At 48.3% G+C, this 17,949-nt stretch overlaps 1 protein-coding gene across 1 annotated transcript in view; it reads right to left on the bottom strand.

Annotated features, from left to right (window-relative positions):
* Positions 1–2,503: 2,503 nt before the first annotated feature.
* Positions 2,504–17,949, bottom strand: part of LOC138520674 (histone H3-like centromeric protein A) — a 248,912-nt gene continuing 233,466 nt past the window's right edge. The window contains exon 5 of the mRNA XM_069632951.1: positions 2,504–2,973. Within this exon, the coding sequence (XP_069489052.1) occupies positions 2,908–2,973 (66 nt within the window). The 3' untranslated portion in view covers positions 2,504–2,907. The remainder of the gene's footprint in view (positions 2,974–17,949) is intronic.

Genomic DNA, 17,949 nt, shown 5'->3' with positions numbered 1-17,949 from the left:
ACACCACACAATCCAACCAAAATCTCAAACACATTCTAATCTGACCAGAGGGGGGAAATTGAACTATGAAGAAAAAGAAAAAAGTTTAATGTGGAAAATCTGTTTCTCCCAATGAGTGGTCAAAGAATTTAGCAGGGCCTAACTAGCCATCTTCGAGGGCTTCCATGCCCCCACTCAGACACATCCTGAAGCACTTTCAGCTGGTGAATTTGTAAAGTGGAAAGGTGTGAAAGTGTTCCCTGAATTGAACTGAGCAAGCAAACCAGAACTATTCTAGTAAGGCTGGTGCCCCCCCACCCGATACATTTTAAATAGGTTGAAATCCTGCTTTTCACAGCAAAAATTTCAGAAAAACAGAGTCATCGTGTAGTATTTACACTTGCTCTGCATGGCACACATGAAATGCACCAACAGATGCCTGGTCACCAACAGCACACAGGAACACTTTGTTAACAGGTGGTGATGCTCCCAGTCCCCAGAGGGAGATAAAAATAACAGGCCTCTCCTAACGGTATATCTCCCAATTTCAAGAAGGTTCTTCCTAAAATAATGAGGTCTGCTCCCCTCACCCCCTCCTTCCATGCTTTGCGTTCAAAGAAAGTAATGAGGCTCCTCTCAGTACATGCTAGCATTGCCCCTGTAAAACATTTTCAAGCAGCCAGTGCCTCCCAAAAACACCTGTCTTCAATATACACTTGTATTGCCCACCTTTCATGCAGCTATTACCAAAATCAAATCCTGCATTCGTCTCACCATTTGCCCATGCTGGCCAAAGGGTTGCACCATGTTAGTTTCAGTGCCGCCAAACTGCACATTTGCCCAAGGTACACCCAAGTACACAAACATTCACAAATGCATACAAAAAAATGTTAATCATACCATTTTTGTCATGAGTCTAAAAGCCAGAAATGGTTAAATATTTCACTCCTGACTGGCAAATTTTCACCTTAAACTGTCCAATATGTCTGAAGTCCAAGACTTATAAACCCACAGAGGATCCTTTGTGAGAAACTCATCTGCTTTTATTAGTCGTTGGACAAAGGTATGCATTGTATGCACAAAACTTGCACATCAAACAATCATCTTACGCCGAGGCAAATGGACACCCGAAGGAAGTTGCTTCTATACCCAAATTAACCCGGAAGTAGTAAACTGGAAGGCGGTGTTTGTTGAATTTCTGTCCAGTGCTCGCTCTACCCAGAGGGTCTCGGAGCACGTTAGGATGTTCTTCAACTGAAGTCCGATTTATACCGATTAAGGCTAGCCCCTCTTATGCCCAATCAGAACCCCTTGCTCATCAGCGAGTCAAGATTATTGCCCCTTTAGTGGCCTCCCCAAATTCTTCAACCTGTCCTTAAACTACTCTCATTAAGGTCTCCAACTTCTTTGCCTCTACTAAGCACTCCAGCCTATCCTCCATCCTAATTCGCCTTGACCGGTCTGCTGCCTATGACCCTGTCGATCACTCAGATCTCCTTAATTCCCTTTCCTTGGGATTTACAATCAAGTCCTTAACTGGCTTCAATCCTCTACCTGTTGGTGTTCCACATTAAGAAAATCAGGCACCTCTTTCCCTTCAACACCACCAAGCATATCTTAAGCATTCTGGTCCCTCTAAAGAAGACTACTGTGCCTGCATCCACTTGGTCTGCCCTCAACAAGATTAACTTTGCTACCAGGACTCGATGCACTCCCTCACTTCGCACCTACTTCCTCATACAATCACCGGACAGGATGGCAAATTATACAAAACATGACAAGATTTAAATGTCTTCTCCTGACTCACAAACCTATCCACTGTAAGGCACCACTGCATCGCTCCTCCTCCAAACTCTACAAGCCTTCTCATAATTTCCACTCTGCCTCCTTAACCACCTCACTCTCCCTGCGCCGCCTCACACTTCTGCACCTTCTCTTTTTGCTCAACTTGCATGCAATTCTCCCCCCCCAGACAGCCAAGAAACAGACCACACAGATTTGTTCAAAACCAGTCTACCTACTCCCCTCAGTTACCCTCTTGACCTGCCGTCTAGGTAACATTTTTCCCCACGCCTCTAACATGCCAGTGTCCCCCACTTTCTCTGCCTCCACACTATTACTTCATCCATCATGGTCACATCCCTAACCCTGCTGGCTGTACCGCGTACCTGCACTTAAACATTTCTACACTTTATCGTCCGTAATCTTTATAAGTCCACCCATGTGTTGTCCTTGGTGACTGTTCCTTTTACACCCCTCAACAGCCTGGTCAGAATGTAGGATTCCAACCCTACCAGAAGTAAGATAAAATGCCAGGGAGAATAATTGGCAACTACACATACTAGTCACAAGGAATTTGTGTTGTTCCCCAACTTACACATTTGTGTTTTGCATCTGCTATTCATTATCACTTTTATGGCGATCTCCGTCTACTGATGTTGCAATAGGCAGACTAGATGGGCCCAACCTGTACTATTCCCCTGCACTGTGCACCCCATTAACAATTCTGCTGACAGACACAGTCAAATTAAATAAATGCACATTTTTACTTACAATATACAATCATTCCATAAAAAATAAAACATAGGAATCTAGAAATGATGATTAGAAGAGGAGAAAGGAGGAAGCAGCGGAGAGGGGTAAAATGTGGAAACATATGGATAGCCATCTTTGCAAAAAAGGCAGGCGGAAAGACCGATGAGCAGGAACAACAGAGATAAGAATTCACACAGTGAAAAGCTGAATGGCACTGCAAACAGCAGACCTTAAAAGTATACAACAGAATTGCATGGAACATTAAAAGCAATGCAAAATTCTCAACTTAAAAAACACACACGAACTGCCCGAAGAAAATTAGTATGACAGCATCTCAAACATGGGCCCGCGCAAGTGGCGTACAAGTTGTAGGTCTTGAACATGCAGTGTGACTCATTTGGCATGGAGAGTGCAGTAGTAGGAATCCTGCAGCAGAAGCACCATGAACGCTTCTGTGGCCTGTAGAGAAGGAAGAGAAGGACTACATAAGTAGCATGCACTGTCAATTAAATACGTCCATACACTCGCATCACTTCCCCCCTAATGCAAGCTTTCCTTATAGGACAAGAAGAGCACATCAACTTTAAACACATTTTTGTTTTGCGTTTGATCTTGTAGCACTGCGGTCAGTCTGGGTGTGCAGTATAGCTTAGTTCTGAGTTTCTCAAAGACTTCCGTACAATTGTTAGGGAGATTTTCCTTAAGCCCTACGGTCAGGGTGTTCAGGTGCATCTTCATGACTTTGGTACTGTTAGGATTCCTCAAGCTCACCAGGTTCTTTAAGTATACTTTTCTTTGTTAATACCCATAAAGAGAATGTCCATACACTAATTTTTTTAATAAAAATATTTTATTTATAAGGCAAGGCAATATATGGGATACATTACTCACCGTAATCGTATTTCTGATGCTTGTATCTGCTTAGATTCACATGCTGTGCATAGGCCGACATCTAGTGGAAGCTGCGGAGTATTACAGTTTGTTTTTCGAAACTCGAAAATGGGCGTCGACACAGGGCGTGCCAGTAATACTATCCCTAGTGTGACGTCCACTGTACCCAAGATCCCTCACGCGTCTAGGATCCTCAGATTGTATTTTTTCTGACATGAGGTAGCATGAGGAGTAGCGTGAGTACAGATAATCCAAGCAGATAGACAGAAAGGTAAGACTACAAGCAATCAAGCGCCTTCTCTCGGAGGGGAGGAAGGGTGGGTCGCATGTGAATCTAAGCAGATACAAGCATCAGAAATACGATTACGGTGAGTAATGTATCCCTTCTGAGGCTTGTGGAATCTGCTTAGATCACATGCTGTGCATAGATTAGCGAGCAGTACCAGGAGAAGGAGGTGGGATGTGAGAAGGGTCATGAGCAAATAAGTGTCTTAGAACCGCTTGTCCCACTTGTGTATCTGCCTTGGAATGGGTGTCAATACAGTAATGCTGAGTAAAAGTGTGAATAGAGCTCCAAGTAGCTGCTTTGCAAATGGTGTCAAGGGGTACATTTGCAATGAAAGCCAGTGGCCCCAATGCCTCTAGTAGAGTGGGCCCTTGGCGTAAAAGGCAGAGTCTTTTCAGAGAGTGAGTAACACAGCTGGATACAGTTAAAAATCCACTTCGAGATGGCACCTTTAGAGACGCGATCCCCCTCTCTGCCTGTAGCTACGGAGACAAACAGTTGATCTGTTTTCCTTAGCGGTCTGGTTTTATTTACATAGTAGAGGACGCCCTACGCACATCTAGGGTGTGTAGTTTCACCTCAGCCGAGCTTTGCGGGTTCTGGAAGAAAGCCGGAAGCTCGATGGACTGGTTTACATGGAATTTTGATGTAAATTTAGGCGAGAACCTAGGGTGTGTGCGTAAACCAGTTTGTCTTTATGGATGGTAAAGAAGGGATCCTGCACTGACAGAGCCTGAATTTCACTGACCCTTCTTATAGAAGTAATAGCTACTAAGAAGGCCGTTTTATAAGTCAGGTGTTTGAGACTGCTTTTATGCATGGGTTCGAAAGGGGGGCCCATGAGCTTGGCTAGCACCACATTAAGGTCCCACCCTGGTGGTGGGTTTGAAATAGGAGGGTGAAGTCTCTTTACTCCTTCCATGAAGGCTTTAACTACTGGTGCTTTCCACCACGGAACCTTGCTATGGGAAGTGGTGTAAGCCGAGAGGGCTGCCAGGTGTACTTTCAGTGAGTTAAAAACCAATCCTGCATCTAGCAGGTGGAGCATGTATGTAACAATGGTGGAAGGAGTGCAATCAACTGGGTTGATTTGTCTACTCTGTCACCAGATAACGAACCTCTTCCACTTGTCAAAGTAACAGTGCCTTGTGTTTGGTTTGCTAGATTCCTTTAGGATGTCCATACACCTCTGTGGTAAATTGAGGTGTCCAAACTCTATGACCTCAGGAGCCATGCTGCCAGGTTCATTGAGTTGGGTTGCTGGTGCACTGTTTGACCTTGGTGCTGGGACAGTAGGTTGTACCAGGCTGGAAGTTTGATGGGCTCGCACACCGCCATCCTGCGTAGGTGTGTGAACCACGGTTGTCTTGCCCACATGGGAGCAACTAGGACGAGCGTCATCGACTCCCTGTTCATCTTGTTCACCACTTTCCTGATGAGAGGAGTTGGTGGAAAAGCGTACGCAAACATCCCTGACCAGTTCATCCACAGAGCGTTCCCCTGGGAGTCTGGTTGGGGGAACCTGAATGCAAATCCTGGGCATTGTTTGTTTTCGCTTGTGGCGAATAAGTCTATAGTGGGGAAACCCCACTGAGAGAAGAGATCTTCATTCGTGTTCCTCTGGGAGGGAGTCTCTGCTCAGAGCATCCGCTAGGGAATTGAGCTCCCCTGGAACATGTTGTGATGACAGGAAAATGTTCCGTCTGAGTGCCCATATCCAGATTTTCTGGGCAAGCTTGGACAGATTTGGCGAGCGAGTCCCTCCTTGCTTGTTCAGGTAGAACATGGCTGTTGTGCTGTCCGTCCGGATTTGCACTGACAGGTTTAGTAGGTGGGGCTCGAACGCCTGAAGCGCTCTGAATACTGCCAGAAGCTCTAGCAGGTTGATGTGGTTCTTGGCCACTGAGTGAGACCAGAGACCCTGAGCTGTGTGGTGGAGATGGTGAGCTCCCCACCCCGTCAGACATGCATCTGTAGTGACTACTGCCTGTACTTCGGGATCGTAAAAGGGTTTCCCTGTGCGAGATTTTCTCTTGTCCACCAGTGAAGGCTTTGTACCAGTGTTGGCGAAACGACCACTAGATCGTGCCACTGACCACTTGCCTGAGACCACTGTTTAGCCAACCATTCCTGCATGGGACGCATGCGGAGGCGCGCGTGGGGGACCAGGTAAATGCATGACGCCATCATGCCCAGTAAACGCATTGCTTTGCGTACCGTTATTTGTTGACCGGACTGATAATGCGGAATTTGCAGTAGTATATTCCGAATTCTTTCTTCTGAAGGAAAGGTCAACCCCTCCTGGGTATCCAGGATTGCTCCTAGGAATTGTTTTGAGGTGCTTGGCACCAAGCTTGACTTCTTCCCGTTGAATGAGAAGCCTAACTAGTGGAGGAGGTCGATAGTCCTTTGAATGTTTGTCCTGCAAATTCCTTGGGTTTCCCCCGTTGTGAGCCAGTCGTCCAGATAAGGGTACACTGGGATTGCCTCCCTGCGTAGGTGTGCAACCGCCACCGCCAGTACCTTGCTGAATACCCTTGGTGCTGAAGCTATCCCGAAGGGCAGTACCTTGAATTGGTAGTGCCGACTGTCCATCTTGAAGCGCAAGTACTTTCTGTGCGCTGGGAACATGGAAATATGAAAATAAGCATCTTTCATATCCAAGGTTGCCATGTAATCCCCCTTTTTTAGGAGGGGGATTACCTCTTGTAGCTTGGTCATACGAAATTTTTGGGGCTTGACATACTTGTTGGCAGGCCGTAAGTCCAATACTGGGCGCATTGTCAAGTCTTTCTTTGGCACAAGGAAGTAAGTTGAATAAATACCCTTGTTTACCTGGTGTCCCGGGACTAGTTCTATCGCGTCCTTTTGTAGAAGAATGGCGATCTCCTCGAGGAGAATCTTCTGATGTTCTAAGGAGTGTACTCTTTGTCGTGGAGGATGGTTCCGGGGACGCTGCAGTAGCTCTATACAATATCCCGTGGATACTGTTGACAGCACCCATCTGTCTGATGTGATCCCTTCCCAAGCCTGGGTGAAGTTTGAAATGCGTCCCCCTACTGGGGTTGCGTGAGAAGGGACCCTGAACTGAGCGTCACTGCTTTGGTGGAGGCGTGCCGCCTCCCTTGCTGGGGCTGCCTCTGCCTTTACCACGACCTCTCCTATTACCTCTGCCGTAACCCTGGGTAGACTGTTGGTTGTTGTTCCACTGTGTAACCTGCCCCTGGGAATAGTTAGATGCTCTCTGGGAATTTTGGCCGCGTGGGCGACGAAAATTACTATTCCCTCTCTGGTTAGGGGGTTTATTGGTTAACTGGCCAAGGGATTTGAGTGTCTCGTATTCGTCCTTGGCATTTTTCAGTGCGTCTTCGACCGCCTTACCAAACAACAGATCGGCTTCCACCGGTTTGTCTAACAATGATGCCTGAGTTTCTGCCTTAAAACCAGACTGCCGTAACCACGCATGTCTCTTGATAACAGTACCTTCTGCTATCAATCTGCCTGCGTTGTCCGCGGCGTCGAAGGTTGCTTTCAAAATGCAACCAGACACGGCTCTACCCTCTGCGGAAATCCGAGCTAATTGGCCCTTTAACGGTTCAGGAGCAGAGGCTATGAGAGCCGCGACTTCTTCCCACTGATGGCAGTTGTAGCTGGCCAACAGGGTGGTGGAGTTAGCAATCCTTGCTTGATAGGCGGACGTTGAGGCTACCTTCCTGCCGAAACGTATAGTTTTTTTGCTCTACTTGTCGGGAGGAGCTTCTGACGAAGACAAGGGTGTCCCAGCCCTCTTACGAGTGTTGGTGACAACTAGGGAGTCTGGCTTCAGATGTCCTCTTATATAGAGAGGGTCAGACTGAGCTGCCATGAAAATTTTTTCAACCCTGAGATTGACTGCTCTGTTGAGGTTTGGGTTCACCAGGGACGGATCTATTCTCCGCTGAATGGATTTAAGGATATGGATGGTCTGTGCCACAGGCCTCCTATCTCCTACTAACTCTTCTGCGAAGTCCCTTTCCTCCTGTACACCGTGGGTGTCAATGTGGAAATGTTCTGCTGCGCGAGCGAGAACCTCATTTAGGAGGGGTTGGTTATCGACCGGGGAGTCGGTAACCGGGGCTTCGTTCTCTACCGGGGTATCTACTCTGTATGTTTCCGGGTCATCCTCTTCTTCCTCCTGGTCCTCATCATCCCCATAGTAGCCCGTCCCGGTTTGCTCTTCTATCAACCCAAATTCTTAGTCTTCACAAAAGGAAGCCTCTCCTTGATACCGTGAGTATGGTCTTGCGTAAGGTTGTACCTCGAAGGGTTCGGACCTCATTGGAGTTTCAAACTGGGCCTTCTTACTTGGGGGGATAGGATCAGTAGAGCCTGAGGGTGTGGCCCCTTGTGGATCATACGAGAGGAAATTATCTTGAGTAGCTTTGCTGGTTGTGGACCTATCAGCAGACCTGGGCTTGTCTGTCTGTTTAGGGGGGGGTGGAGTGTTTCACAGGTGTGGAAGAATGTACAGGTAGTTTCTTCTGCTGTTTTCCCCCCTCCCCGTGCGTAGAAAAATGTTTTCCCTGTCCCTTAGTGGCTCCGGAGTTTTTCGACGCCTGGCGTCGAGGATCGGGAGAGGTGTCCTTGTCCTTCGAGCGTGGGGCCTCGCTGGCTTTAATTGCGGGCTCCGACTCCTGGAGCGCGGCCTGGGGGTGGAAGTCGTCTTCGTCTTCCGACGATCGAACTTCTGTTAGCCTAGGGAGCGAGGCACTCTTGGCAAGAGTGGATGATTGCCTGGAGTCATGCGGCGATCTTGATCGAGAGCGCCCAGAGGACACCGATTCGGACCGTTCTTTCTGTGCCTCTTTCCGAGAATTCGACGTCGTCGAGTCTCGGTTGGACTTAGTGTGTTTAGTGTGTGTAGTATGTGAAGTGCTTGTGTCGCCGGGGGTCTTTCCCATAGCCGCCCTGCTGGACGACCTTCCGAGGTCGGGGACCTGCGCTCGGCGGTCCTTCGACGCCGTAATGCCCTCGCCGTCCGAAAGTACGGCGTCGCTGCCATCGCTGAAGGCGCCCTCCGCTGCCATGGCCGCCTGCCTGGCGTGGTGAGCCCAACGCTTCGTCGAACGGTCCTTAAGTGTCTTAGGTTTAAACCTACTACACGCTCTGCAGTTCGCTTCGGGGTGGTCCCTCGGCAAGCAGAGATTGCACGTGGCGTGCCTGTCGACCCAAGGGTATTTGCGATTGCACTTGGGGCAGAATTGAAAAGGGGTACCCTCCATACGCACCTTGAGGCAGCGGGCTGTTAAGTGTAGGAAATGTATATGGTGTACCTATATATCAAGAGTGCAGAGTATGTACCACCCCCCACTCTCCCTACTTGCAGGGCCGAGGCAAGCGGCCTACCAGGCCCGGGCCGAGGCCAGCGGCCTTCCGAGGCCCAAATCCGTCGTGCAGCAGCCGACGGTCGATTTCTTCTCCAGCCGGCGTCGAGTGTCGAAGTTCGACGTTGGGGTGGGAAAGGATGTCAATAGAATATTATTTTAAATTCTAGCAAAAGTATGGCTAAAGCCAGGGGACTCCGCCAAATGCTTCCGACCAGTATGGCGGAAAAAAACAATCTGAGGATCCTAGACGCGTGAGGGATCTTGGGTACAGTGGACGTCACACTAGGGATAGTATTACTGGCACGCCCTGTGTCGACGCCCATTTTCGAGTTTCGAAAAACAAACTGTAATACTCCGCAGCTTCCACTAGATGTCGGCCTATGCACAGCATGTGATCTAAGCAGATTCCACAAGCCTCAGAAATATATATATGGGATACATTACTCACCGTAATCGTATTTCTGATGCTTTTATCTGCTCAGAAACCGGAATTGCGAAGCCAGACGTGACGCTTCAGCAGAATTCCCTGCACCAAAGAACGGCCAGCAGTTTCTGCCGCATCAAGAGTGTTCTTAATGATGCTCTGGTTGACCAGAGCTCCTTCAGTAACTGTAGCCAATAAGCAAGTTCTTAGAGGTTCAGGGGCTTCTTCAGGGGCTTCTTCGATGTCCTGCTTAAGCTTTCCCCCATTGAGCATCAGCATAGCTTGCCAACAATCTATTATTATTGGCAATCCTAATTGAAAACGCTGCCGAGGCGGAAATCCTTATTTACAGGAAGCCCAGTCGCGGAACCGGTGGCGGGCTTGCGACCCTTACGGTCGGCGGAAGACGCCAGTGGACCCGACGCCTCCGTTGACGCTATGGCTGCCTTCGTTTACGACGAATGCGTGCCGTGGGGTATGTGCTTATGTGTTTTTCTGTGTTCGTCCTTGTCGCCGGGGTTTTCATCCCCATAAGCGGGGCGTGAGCCGGGCTTGTCGGGGCCGGGGACGGACGAGGAGGAGCGGGAACGCTCTTTCGAGAGGTCAACAACCTCCGTTGCGGAGGCCGTGTAATCACTGTCCTCATCACACTCGGCGGCGGCGGCAGCAGGCGAGGAGTCAGACCTAGACATCGCATAGGCTGCCCACCTTTTGACCCTGCGGTCCTTTAAAGTTTTGGGTTTAAGTAACTTACAGGCCGCACAGCCGTCCTCTTTGTGATCGAGGGGCAAGCAACGGTTACACCGTTTATGCTTGTCCTTCCAGGTAAACTTGCCCTTGCAACGCGGGCAAAACCTAGAGGGCGTCCTCTCCATAGCTGAGGGCATGAAATGCGATTACGACCTCAAAAGAGAGGGAGGGGAAAGAGAAAGGCATTCTCAGAGTGAAACAAATAAATGACCAACAACCCCATTCTCCCTACTGGGTTAGGCCGGCGAGGCCAGGCCACGTGTTCGGCAGCGCAGAAGGATCTCCTCCGCTCGTTCCTCCGTCGAAGATCTTGCTCGGCGGAGAACAGCTTGGCAGCTACGTCGAGGGAGGGATCTGTGTGATAGTTAATAATAATAAACGACCAAGGGTCGAGGAAATGATTTCGCAATGTCTCTCGAGGAGCTCCGCATAAAGGCGACCAATAACTGGGCAGAAAAAAACAATCTTGAGGGACCTCGACGCATGAGGGTTTGTGGGTACACTGCACGTCACTATAGGGATAGTGTTACAGACACGCCTTGTCGACGTCCCCTTTTCGACTACGAAAAACAAAATGCAATACTCCACAGTGACCAGTCACTGCATGTCGGACTATGCACAGCATGTGATTCTAAGCAGATTAACAAACATCAGAAATGTTCCGTCTGAGTGGCCATATCCAAATTTTCTGGGCAAGCCTGAACAGATTTGGCGAACGAGTGCCCCCATGTTTGTTTATGTAAAACATTGCGGTCGTGCTGTCTGTTAGGATCTGCACTGACAGGTCGATTAGGTGGGGTTCAAACACCCAAAGCGCTCTGAAGACTGCCAGAAGTTCTAGCAGGATGATGTGATTCTGAGCCACTGTGTGACACCAGAGACCCTGAGCTGTGTGGTGAAGGAGGTGTGCTCCCCACCCTGACAGGGACGCGTCTGTTGTGACTATGGCCTGTATCTCTGGATCGTAAAAGGGTTTCCCCTTTGAAAGATTCTCTCTTGTCCACCAGCGAAGACTCTGTACTAGTGTTGGTGAAGCGACCACTAGATCGTCCCACTGACCACTTGCCTGAGACCACTGTTTCGCCAACCATTCCTGCATGGGACGCATGCGCAGGCGCGCGTGGGGAACCAGGTAAATGCATGATGCCATCATGCCTAGTAAACACATCGCTTTGCGCACTCTTATCTGGCGACCGGACTGATATTGAGCAATCTGCAGTAAGAGATTCCGAATTCTTTCCTCTGATGGAAAGGCCAACCCCTCTTTGGTGTCTATGACAGCTCCTAAGAACTGTTTGGAGGTGTTTGGCACCAGGCTTGATTTTTTCTCTCTCGTTTATTGAGAAACCCAATTAAAAGAGGAGGTCGATAGTTCTTTGAATGTTGAATCTGCAAATTACGGGGGTTTCCCCTGTAATGAGCCAGTCGTCCAGGTAAGGGTACAGTGGGATTGCCTCCCTGCGTAGGTGCGCTGCCACCACCGCCAGTACCTTGGTGAAAACCCTTGGAGCCGAGGCTATACCGAAGGGCAGCACCTTGAACTGGTAGTGCTGGCTGTCTACCTTGAAACGCAAGAACCTTCTGTGCGCTGGGAACATGGAAATATGAAAATAGGCATCTTTCATGTCCAATGTTGCCATGTAATCTCCTCTTTTTAGTAGGGGGATTACCTCTTGGAGTGTAGTCATGCAAAATTTCTGAGGCTTGACATACTTGTTTGCAGGGCGTAAGTTTAATACTGGGCGCATTGTTAGATTTTTTTTGGCACAAGGAAGTAAGTTGAATAAATACCCTTGTTTACCTGGTTGCCCGGGACGAGTTCTATCGCGTCCTTTGCAAGAAGAATGACAATCTCCTCAAGGAGGATTCTTTGGTGCTCCAAGGAGTGTATTTTCTGTCTTGGAGGATGGTTACGGGGGCGTTCCAATAGTTCGATACAGTATCCCGTGGACACTGTGGACAGCACCCATCTGTCCGAAGTGATCCCTTCCCATGCATGGATGAAGGTGGAAATGCGCCGCCCTACTGGGGATGCATTGGGAAGGGACCCGGAGCGGAATGTCACTGTTTGTTGGGAGGCGTAGTTCCTCTACCTGGGTTGCCTCTCCCCCTACCACGGCCCCTCTTTTGACCTCTGGCGAAACCCTGGTTAGCCTGTTGGTTGCCTCCCCATGATGTTCCTTGGCCTTGAAAGTAATTAGACCCTCTCTGGGAATTTTGGCCGCGAGAGCGACGAAAATTATTGTTCCCTCGTTGGTTTGTGGGTTTATTAGTTAGTTGTCCAAGGGACTTTAGGGTGTCATATTCATCCTTGGCTGTTTTGAGCACCTCCTCCACCGCTTTTCCAAACAAGACATATGGTTCCACCAGCATGTCGATGAGGGTGGCTTGGGTCTCGGGTTTAAACCCTGACTGCCTCAGCCAAGCGTGTCTCTTGATTACTGTGCTCTCTGCGATATGCCGCCCTGCATTGTCTGCTGCGTCAAAGTTAGCCTTGAGAATGCATCCGGACACCGATCTTCCTTCCGACGCAATCTGGGCCAACTGGCTCTTTAGAGGTTCAGGTGTGGAGGCAATGAGGGCAGCTACCTGTTCCCATTTGTGACAGTTGTAACTTGCCAGCAGAGTGGTGGTATTAGCAGTTCTTGCCTGGTAAGCGGAAGTAGAAGCTACTTTCCTTCCTAGCCCATATATCCTTTTGCTCTCCTTGTCTGGGGGAGCTTCAGAAGATGCTAGAGGTGTCCCCACCCTCTTCCTGGTGGTTGTAACCACTAATGAGTCAGGTTTTAGCTGACCCCTTATATAAAGTGGGTCGGAGGGGGCGGCCCTGAATAATTTCTCTATTCTGCCCAGGTAAAATTAGGGGTGAGCAGAGAAGGGTCGATTCTGCGTTGAATAGACTTCAGAATTGGTATGGCTTGGGCAATGGATTTTTTATCCCCCATAATTTGCTCTGCAAAGTCCCTCTCTTCTTGAGCCCCCTGAGTGTCTATCTGGAAATGAGCTGCAGCTTTAGCTAAGACCTCATTCAGCAATGGCTGATTATCCACAGGTGAGTCATTCACCGGTGGGTCCTTGGGAATAGGGGAGTCCAGACTATAGGCCTCTGCCTCATCTTCCTCCTCCTCATCCTGGTCCTCATCGTCTCCATAATAGTCGACCCCTGCCTGGTCGTCCAGTGTTTGTATCTCTGGATCCTTACCATACTGCTGGTAAGGTTCAATAGTGAATGGGTCTGAAATCAGCCCCTGAACTGGAGTTTCAGTACGGAGTCTCTTAGTAGGAGGTTGAGGGTCTTTGGATCCCGAAAGGGCAGAGGTAGCAGGGTATTCTGATAGCTCTGGAAGTAATCAGGCTTTTTTTCTTAAAAATTTACCATAAAAGACATTCTCCTCATCACTCTGTCAATGTCTTCCAAGCTCCATTCTTTGGAAGTGGGAATGACCCTTTCCTGCTGTGGTTCCTCTTCTACTCCCATATCCTGGGGAGCGGGAGGTATAACTTAAGGCTTAGTGACAGCGTCAGGGGTCTTGGACTTCTCCAAAGATTTGGGGAGTTTCGGTAAAGATTTGGGGCGTTTCTCCTTCTGAACCTGGTGTTCAGAGGCTTTTTTCTGTTGTTTCTCCCCTTTCCCATGTGTAGAGGCATGTTTCCCTGACTCTTTGGCTTTCCCTGAATCTTTTTACGCCTGGCGTCGAGATTCGGAGCTGGGTTCACAATGTTCTGGAGTCTTAGAGGAGGGATGTCGAGTCTCAGAGGCAGACGTCGAACGAACTGCTGGAGTCGACTTTGAACGTGCTGCTTGGGGGTAGAGGTCGGATTCGTCTTCTGACAAATACCTCTGTGACCTTAGGTAATGTGGCACTCTTAGCAATCGTAGACGGTTGCTGTATGTCATGGGGCGACCGTGACCTGGAACGCCCAGAGGACACCGATTCTGCGGACCGCTCTCTCTGTGCCTTTTTCTGCAGATCACTCGACACGTGTCAAATCTCAGGTGGGGTTAGTGTGCTTAGATGAAGGTGTGTGGGTAGTTATCCCCATAACTGCCCCGCCGGACAGTCCTCCGAGGTCGGGGGCTCTCGCTTGGGTGCCTAACGACACCCCTGTGCCCTCGCCGTCCGATACGGCGGCGTTGCTGCCATCACTGAAGGAACCCACAGCTTCCAGGACCTCGAGCTGCCTGGCGTAGTGGGCCCAACATTTGGTGGAGCGGTCCTTAAGTGTCTTTGCTTTGAAGAGCTTACAAGCTCTGCAATTTGCTTTGGGGTGGTCCCTAGAAAGACACAGATTACAGAGGTTATGCTTATCTACCCAAGGGAACTTACGGTTGCACTTGGGGCAGAATTTAAATGGAGTACTCTCCATATGTTATTATCTGGCAGCGGGCGAGTGTATGTAGGAAAATAAACGAGTGTGAGTATGTCCACAACCCACTCTCCCTACTTGCAGGGCCGAGGCCAGAGGCCTTCTGAGGCCCAAAGTCCGTTGTGCAGTCTCGACGGCTGTTCGTTCTACAAGTACCGGCGTCAATCTTCGGAATCTTGACGTGCAATTTGAGGAACAGGGATTTTTTTGTGAACTTTATGATAAATGGCTAAAAGCCAAGCAACTCCGCAACTATGCTTCCGACAAGTATGGCGGAAAAAAACAATCTGAGGGTCCTACACGTGTGAGGGATCATGGGTACAGTGGACGTCACACTAGGGATAGTATTACTGGCACAACCTAGTTCGACACCTCTTTTCGAGTTTCGAAAAACAAACTGTAATACTCTGCAGCTTCCACTAGATGTCGGCCTATGCACAGCATGTGATCTAAGCAGATTCCACAAGCCTCAGCAATATATATATATTAAAAATATATAAATAAGAAAAGGAAGAGAAAAGCAATACTCCATCCCACTATACTGTGGTATCTTCTGTTTCACTAAGTTACTTACCTGTAGTTAACAGTTTTAAGTTAAGGTTCTTTATTGACAGTCAAAAGGGAGCCCCACTTAGAAAGAAAAAGGCGCGTCAGGGCTGTCCTTTGTCGCCTTTGTTCGATTTATTTATAGAGCTGCTGTGATAAGAGTGCACCAGGGTATAAAGGGCATTCCAAAAGGAGGGGGGGGATTCCAGTAGGTGACTATCTCCTGTTGATCTCAGATCCGGAAAGTTCCTTTGGAGAGTGGATGTCGTCTTTGAAGTTTTTTGGCGAAGTCTCGGGTTACAGTGTTAATCTCTCTAAGACAATGTTCTTCCCAATCTCTTTATCAGGTCTTTTTGATGTAGGGCCAACAGTGGTTTTAAATGGAACAAGTTACTTACCTGTAACTATCCTTCTCCAGCATGGGGTCTGGCATGGATTCACATGCTCATGAATAAAGAATACATAGCAGTACAACATTCCACAACCATTTCCCCTGAAACAAAATGTCGGGCGCGATAACGAAGCTGGCTTCTCCTTGGTTACCTAGCAACCACTCGTTTTAAATTTTGCAAACAATCAGAGCCGGCACACCAAAGGCCCTGTTTGCCCACGACACCTGCCAGCATCTCCTTCTGGGTGGCCAGGGCAGGAGCCTCCACCATCAGCCACTCCTGCACCGAGGATTCAGCTAATGTGAGAGCCGCTGATCACTCCACACAGCCCAGATGCCCCTTCTCTACTTTGTCGTGATGCCCTGAGGCCTATGCCACTAAAGAGGTGAAGAAATACCACTATTGTTGAATTCGCCATATTTTTCACCCACTGGCGGCCCGAGCCCCGCACCTGCATCAGCGCCGACATTTCTCCTGAAACAAAATGTCGGGCGCGATAACAAGGCTGGCTTCTCCTTGGTTGCTTAGCAACCACTCGTTTTAAATTTTGCAAACATCCACCAGCAGGCGGAAGAGCCAGCACACCGAAGGCCATCTAAGGCCCTGCTTGCCCCTCTTCGCACCAGTGCGCACAGGGCTCAAGACGCATAAAGACCCCCACCGTGAAAACGCCTCATGAGTAAGGCAAGGACTACCACCTTATCCTACAAACTAAGACTATGCTAAGTGAGTACACACATGTCTATGCAACCAAACGCAACCTGCAAATTCATTTGCAAGATTAGTGCTATTCTATACTTTAAACCACTGTATGATAAATTTTACCCTCTGTGATCTAGGCCCATATTATGCACATTTACACATGCCTTAAGACTCTATGAGCATTAATACGCTAATTGCCTTCAGTGAACTAAGGGCGTGCCCCACCATATGGCAATGAAATGTCTTATCACACTATGCTAACGATTTCATGAGACTAGTATCAGCACATCCTTTACAAAACTGTGAAACTGTACCACGAAACCTTCATGTTATGCCTGATTTATACAACTCTGTTCTATCACACTAACAAATGGTCCTTGATAAATATTTCACTATATGTTTAGAGAATTCTGCTATGTCTCCATATCTAGCTGCACACTATATAAGCCTACAGTGAATTAGACCTCCAGTTCCTATTGGTGCACACTTATACTTGCTATTATATTTGCCACCAACTGTTCCACAATGATCATGCTATTATAATGTTACCACTTTATTGTCTGACCCGCCCTTTTGTCACACTGAACAATCTGATTTAATACATTATGTACCCCACTTTGTCGACCCGAGCCTATTTGGGCATACTACTCAGCCTAACAGTATTATCTATTATATCCTGGTCCACCAAAATAGTAAACATTGCCGTCGCCCATATTACCATGTCCTCAATACTGTCCTTAGACAATGCAGGCATACCTATGGGGCTACCCATCCGAAAGACCCCTTGCAACACAGCACAGAGAAACCTTGACTCTGTGCACGATTGCCAAAAAACTTTGAACCCCTCACCAGATATGAAATCAACCTAGACCATATTCATCCTAAACCACATCACCCAACAAAGGCCATCTCTCCACCCAACTCCAAGACACATTCTAAAAGACATAAGACCATTACTAATTTACATGCCCCCCTCAACACACTCCAACCACCACAGTCAGGACCAAACCTTAAAGGTGCCCTAACAAATGCTAGATCCCTAGATGCCCAGGCAACAGAAATAGCAGAGGTTATCTTAGCAGATGACTACAACTTCATTGCCATCACAGAATCCTGGCTACATGAAGCAGCAGGCCCTGCACTGACCCTAGCAGTACCCTTTAACTATACTATCCTTAGAGCAGACAGACCTGAAGTACGTGGCGGAGGAATAGCAATCATTGCCAAAACTAATCTCTCTATCAGAATAACCTCCACGTCTAATCTGAAATCTTGTGAGTCACTGTCTATCAAACTACCCACTGCCAACTCCCAAACCTTAAACATTCATCTCCTATACAGACCACCAGGCCTTATCAGTACCTTTAATGAAGACATGTCTACTATAATTTCGGAAAATCTAAAAAACACATCACAAACCCTACTGCTAGGAGACTTCAACTTAGGATTTGATGATATCAATGACCACCAGGCTACCTCTGTAGCCAATATCCTGACTGAACTTGGCTTCACACAGAGAGTGAACACACCTACGGATATTAAAGGGAGAACCCTCGATTGGGTAGCCGACCACAATTGCAACGTCTCCATCTCTCCACAAATTTGGACTGACCACCACCTTATATCCTTCACACTGGATACTAAAAGACCCACTGCACAAACACCATCACCCGTCCCCCTTACACTAACCAGAAACAAGAAAAACATTAC

The sequence above is a fragment of the Ambystoma mexicanum genome, chromosome 13 (assembly GCF_040938575.1).
Source record: "Ambystoma mexicanum isolate Mex_15411 chromosome 13, UKY_AmexF1_1, whole genome shotgun sequence".
Taxonomy (NCBI): domain Eukaryota; kingdom Metazoa; phylum Chordata; class Amphibia; order Caudata; family Ambystomatidae; genus Ambystoma; species Ambystoma mexicanum.
This window is presented reverse-complemented; position numbering and strand designations above follow the sequence as displayed.